Genomic DNA, 8,317 nt, shown 5'->3' on the forward strand with positions numbered 1-8,317 from the left:
AGTAATCCCTCTCAATACAAGGCTTAGGCTAGCAAGGTTATTTGAAGCAAACACAAGTATGAACCGGTATAGCAAAACTTACATAAAAACATATTGCAAGCATTATAAGACTCTACACTGTCATCCTTGTTGCTCAAACCCTTACTAGAAAATATCTAGACTTTAGAGAGACCAATCATGCAAACCAAATTTCAACAAGCTCTATGTATTTCTTCACTAATAGGTGCAAAGTATATGATGCAAGAGCTTAAACATGATCCTTATGAGCACAACAATTGCCAAGTATCAAATTATTCAAGACATTCTACCAATTACTACATGTAGCATTTCCCGTTTCCAACCATATAACAATTAACGAAGCAGTTCAACCTTCGCCATGAACATTATGAGTAAAGCCAAGGACATATTTGTCCATATGCAACAGCGGAGCGTGTCTCTCTCCCACACAATGAATGCTAGGATCCAACTTTATTCAAACAAAACAAAAACAAAAACATATAGATGCTCCAAGTAAAGCGCATAAGATGTGACGGAATAAAAATATAGTTTCACTAGAGGAACCTGATAATGTTGTTGATGAAGAAGGGGATGCCTTGGGCATCCCCAAGCTTAGATGCTTGAGTCTTCTTGAAATATGCAGGGGTGAACCACCGGGGCATCCCCAAGCTTAGAGCTTTCACTCTCCTTGATCATATTGTATCATCCTCCTCTCTTGATCCTTGAAATCTTCCTCCACACCAAACTCAAAACAACTCATTAGAGGGTTAGTGCATAATCAAAATTCACATGTTCAGAGGTGACATAATCATTCTTAACACTTCTGGACATTGCACAAAGCTACTGAAAGTTAATGGAATAAAGAAATCCATCAAGCATAGCAAAACAGGCAATGTGAAATAAAAGGCAGAATCTGTCAAAACAGAACAGTCCGTAAAGACGAATTTTTAAGAGGCATCAGACTTGCTCAGATGAAAATGCTCAAATGGAATGAAAGTTGCGTACATATCTGAGGATCACTCAAGGAAATTGGCAGAATTTTCTGAGTTACCTATAGAGAATTCAACCCAGATTCGTGACAGCAAGAAATCTGTTTCTGCGCAGTAATCCAAATCTAGTATGAACCTTACTATCAAAGACTTTACTTGGCACATCAATGCAACAAAATTAAGATAAGGAGAGGTTGCTACAGTATTAAAAACTTCCAAGACTCAAATATAAAACAAAAGTGCTGTAGTAAAATCATGGGTTGTCTCCCATATGCGCTTTTCTTTAACGCCTTTCAGCTAGGCGCAGAAAGTGTGTATCAAGTATTATCAAGAGATGAAGCATTGGCATTCTTACCAGAGGCTCTACGCTTACCCTTCTTACTCTTTGGTTTAGGGAATATATGATGGCATCCAGGTATGGAGGAACTTAGAGTGCCTTTTTCCACATCTATGGTTACTCCGAAGAGCTTTAGCAGGGATCTTCCAAGTGTGATTTGTCATGTACCTACACATTCAATAACGAGATAATCAGTGGATACCGTTTTTCCAAGAAGGTTTGTGAATACTCCTTCAGCTATTCCCTTAGGAATTATAACAGAGTTATCAGTGAGAGTTATTCCTTCTCCTCCTTCAGTAAGTCCCCAGAGTGTCAAAGATTTATAAATATTTTCAGGCATAAGGCAAAATTCAGTCATAATATCACAACGAGCATCAAAAAATTTACCATCAATAGTAACTTTAATAGTGGGATCCCACATTGATGGTTCAGAGTTTATAGGAACATAATCAAAATGCTCACGAATCCGACCATACCCTTCTTTCAAGCAAGATACATGTGTCTCAAGAGTATTCAATCTATTATAGACACTAACAAGGGATGGATCATAATCTCACGGTATGATTGCTGCACCCCCATGGGGCTCTCACAGGCGTTTGGATTCTGGGCCGTCCGATCGAGCTGACGTGGCGCGATCTCGGCCAGCCATTCCATCCAGGGCGCGAGGCCCTCCCACAGACCCGCATTTTATCCACGGGTCCTGTGAAGCCCGCTCGGCCCAGACTCTCCCGTCGCGCGTGGCTGCGAGCTCCAATCCCGTCGCTCCCTCTCCCCTTCCTCCTCCGCTCCCAGCCGCCGCCTCCGCTCCGCGCCCGCCCTCTCCCTCTCCCCTTCCTCCTCCGCTCCCAGCCGCCGCCTCCGCTCCGCGCCCGCCCTCCGCGCCCCCGCTCCGCGCCCGCAGGCTCCAGGGCAGCACAAAAGCAAAACCAGCCATCCGACCCCCTCGTCCCCATGGCGGCCGCGACGGCGACGGCGGCGGAGGCAGCCACAAAAGAAATGGACATGGAGAGAGAGGCAGCCACCAACTCCCGCATCCTCTTCTCTCTCGTTCATCTCCTCCCCCAAAAAACGGCGGCAAGGCGGCAACACGGCCGCGCTCGCGGAGCTCAACCTAGCGGGCCGCCTCCCGCCGGAACTCGGCAACGCGCCCGCGCTCGCGGAGCTCGAGCTCGGCAACGCGCCCGCGCTCGCGGAGCTCGACCTCGCCTCCCGCCGGAGCTCGGCGCCTTCCCCACCCTCGAGACCAGCGGAGGTTGCTCACGCTGCCGATCTCCACGCGGGATCTCCTGCAGTTGCTGCTGAGGCTGCTCCCTCACCCAATCCCCTCCCGTGCTCCCCTCGACCCACCAAGGCTGTCCTCAACGAGCACGAATCTTCCCACAAGGTATGTTCTAGCTTCTCTATTTCGTTAATCTGTAGCTCTCTTATTATGTATAATCACCACTAGATCCCATTGGTTCTGATCACGTTTTTGCTGCAGGATCCTCTCATGGTGTAAAGCAGGTCCCCTCAACCATGAATCCATGGGTCAGTCCAAGGTTGTCTTTTCTTTTGCTCTGATTTCTCTCGTCCTCTCTCTCTCTATCTTTCACGTTTTTTTTTGTATATATGCCTATAATGTGTTTGATAGAAATCCAATGAGTTCTACTGTTTACTCAGTAATTCTTTACTTCTGAAATTTAGCTGCAGTTAACGATCTCTTAGCTATATAGTACCTCGGCTATGTGCCTAGGTATATGACAGAAAAGATTTGAGATAAGATTCAGTACCATGCATTTAGTGGCATTCAAACTATGTAGCCATATATTTCGGGCCGTTGTATTTCTTTTTAACTAAACAAGAGCCCGTTGCGATCTTACTGTTTAAGTTCACTTACATCACATGAAAATTTCTTTATGTCATGTTAGTCTCTGTATTTATGAGTTTTAACCCAAATCTTCCCATGAACATTGACTGGCGTTCATGGTTTTTCAGGATTATTTCTATTATACAAAGTATTCAGATTCTTGTAATTACTGTTTACTATGAATTGGATTTTATTGGACAGGTCGGGAGAGTCGGTGCTCATCACCCAGATTCCTTTGCTTGTTATATAGTATGAGCCACCAAGGTTTGTTTCACATGTCATCTCATAACTTACTGCCTATACTGCATGCTTAGGATGATCTAATGCCATAGAACAAGATACTCACCATTTAACAGCAGGACCAGATCTTTTAAAACTAAATAGTCTTAACTCTGGATTGATGATGTGGCTAGCGCTGGATATTTTGATTAGATAAGGTATACTGTTTATCTCATATTTCACACCGTTCATACTCACCATATATATGCTGTGAATGATCCTTGACCTTCTGAGATATACTTGATGGTGTCGATATTGCTAGATCTCAAAACATACTATCCTAACATAAGATTCACCAGAATGCATACAAAACCATATTTGTCAGAATCTGCTTTGATTTCTGTCTGGTTTGTGTCCTAAAACATGTTGTAGCATTGGTCATATATGTACACAATTCTTTATACATCTGCTAACCATGCTGAGGGAGCACAAACACATGACAGCATAGAAGCTCATGCATTTTCATGGCCTGGTGTCTCTGAAATTTGTTAATTCCTACTGCAGATAGAAATTCTACTTCAAGAATAATCATCCAAATGCCATGCTTGTGTGATTTACTTATGACTAAAACCAATCTAGCTATGTACCCATTTAAGTTGTGTTCGTTCAGCCATTTCTCTGATTGTATTATCGTCTCACCTTGGTTATTCTCATTGCAGCATTTCATGTTGCAGGTTTGCAAAGAGAAGTTGGGATTCCGAAGAAACCTTGACGGTTTGAGGGCCAGCCACGCCATGGCAGAAACTAGAGCTCAGAAATAATCGGTATGTCAAGAGACATGTGTATGCTTCCTTTCTATATAATGAATGGTCATTCTTTTCTTCCGTCTTAGCAAGACTGCATGTTTATAATTAGTACACCTTGCACAAAAAGATAACTTTGAAGGATTTTTTTTTCCAGAGAGTTTTGCAGGTATTGGTACGGGAAGTATGTGCACGTGAACTCGTGAAGTGTTGTAATCCTCTATCAAGTAACAAACAACACAAAAGCTGAGCTATCATACTGAGTGGCTCACAGGATATCTTGATGAACTGAGTTGTTGTATGGGGGGAACTCATGTTTGATCCTTTTCCTGAAGGCACATATTTTCTCGAAGATCGATCCTCACTGTTTTATCTTAGGTAACTATCTCAACACATCCCTTCTACTCTGATTTTTAGAGCACATATTCATTGAGCCATGCCATTAGTTAGTCCAGGCATATCTGACAAAAAACTTCCTTTTCAATATGAAATGAGTAATTATAAGTAACTGTTTCCATCTGTTATTTTCTTTCATCACTCTTTTCAACTTGTGGTGATCTGTATACCTTGTGGTTATCTAAGATGCCATTGATATTTACATGCAGCATACATCCAGCCACGTGGGATCGATAAGGTGTAATACTCCTATTAGTTTGATCCTCTTATCTCTCCATTGGCTCAATTCACTTTAAGGGCTATTATCATACTTCCCATTTCATTGCCACTGTCTTCATTTGGGAGAGGTTTTTATTCATATCACCAAGAACTGACTACTGACTATAAAAATCTCAGAAGAAAGTCTACTCCTGAATTACGCACTGAAATATTTCTGAATATTATGTTTGAATCGACCGCGGCTTAAAACACCGCAGCGTCCTGGCTCCTCCTGTCACATCGTCAGGAGGATGCAGTGAATGAATAAAAATAGTAGGCCTGCATGTTTTGAACAGACGGTTTTTATCCAGTGTTCAGTACTTTTGAGAGCAAATAGGCAATGCTCTGATTTAACTTGGTTTATGTGAGCTTAACTTTCTATTCAGTTTGGACTTGAAAGTGGTTTGTTGGTGCTGAATTTGGGACACTAATAGCTGCAGCCGCTGATGAGAAGTATACTCAACCAGTATGCACTCAGTTTGGGCAAAAGTCATGATGTTGTTGTCCTAAGAAATAACAGGAATTCTCCTTTGTGCCTATATATTGTCTGGCTATGTGTCCTTATCTTAGTTACTTGATTGGCTATGACTTACTCTTGACATTTCTGCTTCCCTTGGTTGTAACACGTTTTCGTCTCCCCCTCCATATATGATCTACATATAATGATTTATATATTTAAGATCTAAGAGGGGTATAGATTGGTAATTATACATCTATTGTTCTGCTTTTTCATTCATATATATTAGTGCCTATCTATGTCACAACTGTCTTTTTTATGGAACATGTCCCTCTTTTATTTGGAATTTGGAAGGAATTTGCTAAGTGTTCTGTCTCTGACTCCTTTTCCATGTCATTTTTATTCTATTGATATTTCAAAGGTTTCCAGTTAATAAGTTGACGGACATATTTATGTGAGTTGTCATTGAATTATTTTAAGGGTACCAACTTTAGTTTCTTTGTACCGATGTTCTGTAGCTGGTGGAGTGCAATGCAATTTGATTTTCTCAGTTTGGCTCCTAAGTTGTCTACTTAGTTTCTTATTTATTCCACATGTAGCAAATTGGTAGAAAGTTTGGTTCAATGATTTATGTGAGCTGCAAAGATAACATCACTGTTCGTAAGGATTTTTTGAAGACACTTTTCATGAATGGCTCCAGATTTTTTGAAGTTATTTCATAAGGAACATTCCTTTTTAGCGAGATGAGTAATTTCTGATTCTATGGAATAGTTCTTAAAAAAACCCTGCTAGGTCAAGAGATAACACTTCCCAATTAAACTTGCAGATGTTTCTTACTTCGCCATACGTTCTTTCCAGTTTGTCTGCTTTGGTTACAGAAATGTCACAGAATAGTGGTATACCGGTTGAATCCTTTCTATTTACATTGTAAGAACCGATGATATCCAGGCAGCACCAAGCGTGGCTTGAACATGGTTACTTTAGAGAATTAAACAAACCACATCATTAGATACTTAGGAGATTACATGTGGTAAAAGAAAGAAAATACGGTACGAGAAAGAAAATGTTGGGTTTGGTATTTAAATAGACTGTTTTTCCCTGTAGTTCTTTCACTACATCAGATGTTGGGTTTGGTATTCCTGCAATCTTACCTGAAGGGACTGTACATACATGGTTTCAGGCTTTCAAATTTTGAATGTACAGGGAGAATCTCAGAATTCTTTTATGCCATAGACCTGGCATTTTTTTCTGTAAGAACAGATATTCGCTTGCTTTTGGATATCCAACAGATATTCGCTTGCTTTTGGATATCCGTACCTCTCTTTTTTTTGCATTAGGAACTGCCTTTGTTGCCATGCTCTTATGAACTTTTTCATTTAGAGGTTCAGTGAGTAAATTGATATCTTCAAGCTCAGTCAAGAAAGTTAATTGTGAGTATTTTGATTAACAGAAAAATTCTGAAATCTAATATTACTGTCAGATATCTCTTCCTTAAGTGGCACGTGAATATCAGATATCTTACTTTGGAATTCATATAAATCTGAGAAGGTCAGCATAGCTCTTTATCTGAGTTCATGGAACCAAATATTATTTTATTCCTTTCACAATTTAGCATCGATTGCATGGGAGTAAATCAATTACTCAATGGTCAAGGGTAAATCAATTACTCAATGGTCAAGGGCACCTTTTTTGGCATGTTGGTTCTATGTGTTCTGTTACATTCATTTCCTTATTATTTTACAGTTCGTGTTCCTGAACATTTTGTCATTGTAGGTTCGCGAAAATACAGCTGCATGTGTTCATGTTCCTGAACTCGGTATGTGATGAAATTGCTGCTCCTCTAAGAAGTATTATGTTATTTTCAGTCAGGTGCATATAGGTAGTACCAAGTGTTGTGTGTTGTTTAAACGTTTGTCATGCAGCTCTATGGCTAATTTTCCTTGATTGGGTTCTTATGTTGTTTGTCGGAAAATATTAATGCTTCTCATGTGCAAGCAACTCACTTGTGTTGTTTAAATTCTCATGTTTGGTTCCTTTTTTTTTACTCGCAGTAGAATCTTCAATAAAAAACTGCTTTAATCACTGAAATTTCTAAAATGGCACAATACCAGCAGCTTCAATACGAGTGCAAGATTGAAAAGTGCAGGGCCTCACCGAAATTCCACGGTCGAGCTGCTGTTGCCCGAGAGCCTGAGATGGCGACGTCGAGTCGGCACTCACGCTGCTTGTGGACGGCGACCTATCGGCGGGACGGCAGCCGGCGGTGATGGCAACCAGGCGCATGCATCCAGCCAGCGAGCTCTCAGCTCTGGCGCTGCCGGCGCTGCCTCCTAGCTAGCTCCTCCGATCCTTCAACCTCCACTTTATCTTCTCAATTCGTTGGGTAATAAAGAATCAAGGAAGAAGGATATGGGCTGGGGCTTTCTGGTAGTCCAATCTTCCAATAAAGCCAATCTGCAAATCAAGCTTCGTGCATCACAGCTCTTGCCTTCTCTGGTTCAGTACATGAAAACATGAGTTTAACTTCGTGCCCCTATTTGATTGACACATTGGTAGAAGGGAATGCATGAGAGTAGTGAATGAGCATTATTCAGTTCTTCCATCTCTGATAGTTAATTTGAGAAAATTCAAGACGGTTATCTGTATGCTCTTGTGGCTTTGTTATTTACTGCTTTCATAGTTACACCAAGGAATCTGTTTTGAGAGAATCTGATGCACATGTAGCTACTGAGTAGCTTTAGATGGAATGTTGTCTCGGATTATGATTAATTTAGTAGCTTTAGATGGAATGTTGTGTGCCTTTCATTGAGTTGCCTTATAAATGTAGTTATTACATGTGCAATTTTATCCTCATTGACATTGAGCACATCGTCAGTAATCTTAATCAATGTTTTATGATTTTTATTGTCTTTATTTATACAAAGTCTGTATCAGCACGATTTTTACGGGTTCGTGCGCCAAGGCGCACATCTAAATCTAGTTATTAGTGGAGCTAGATCATGCAACCAATTTTTT

The 8,317-nt window shown here is 40.9% G+C and overlaps 1 protein-coding gene across 1 annotated transcript; it reads left to right on the forward strand.

Moving 5' to 3' along the window:
- The first annotated feature begins 1,900 nt into the window (after nucleotides 1-1,900).
- Nucleotides 1,901-8,091, forward strand: LOC139838031 (uncharacterized). Its single transcript, XM_071827382.1, has 7 exons — nucleotides 1,901-1,917; nucleotides 2,032-2,707; nucleotides 2,804-2,861; nucleotides 3,371-3,433; nucleotides 3,529-3,606; nucleotides 4,108-4,212; nucleotides 4,349-8,091. Exons 1-3 carry the CDS (start codon nucleotides 1,901-1,903, stop codon nucleotides 2,819-2,821), a joined length of 711 nt encoding a protein of 236 aa, XP_071683483.1. The 3' UTR covers nucleotides 2,822-2,861; nucleotides 3,371-3,433; nucleotides 3,529-3,606; nucleotides 4,108-4,212; nucleotides 4,349-8,091.
- The last annotated feature ends 226 nt before the right edge of the window (nucleotides 8,092-8,317 follow it).

Source organism: Lolium perenne, chromosome 3 (genome assembly GCF_019359855.2).
Source record: "Lolium perenne isolate Kyuss_39 chromosome 3, Kyuss_2.0, whole genome shotgun sequence".
NCBI lineage: Eukaryota > Viridiplantae > Streptophyta > Magnoliopsida > Poales > Poaceae > Lolium > Lolium perenne.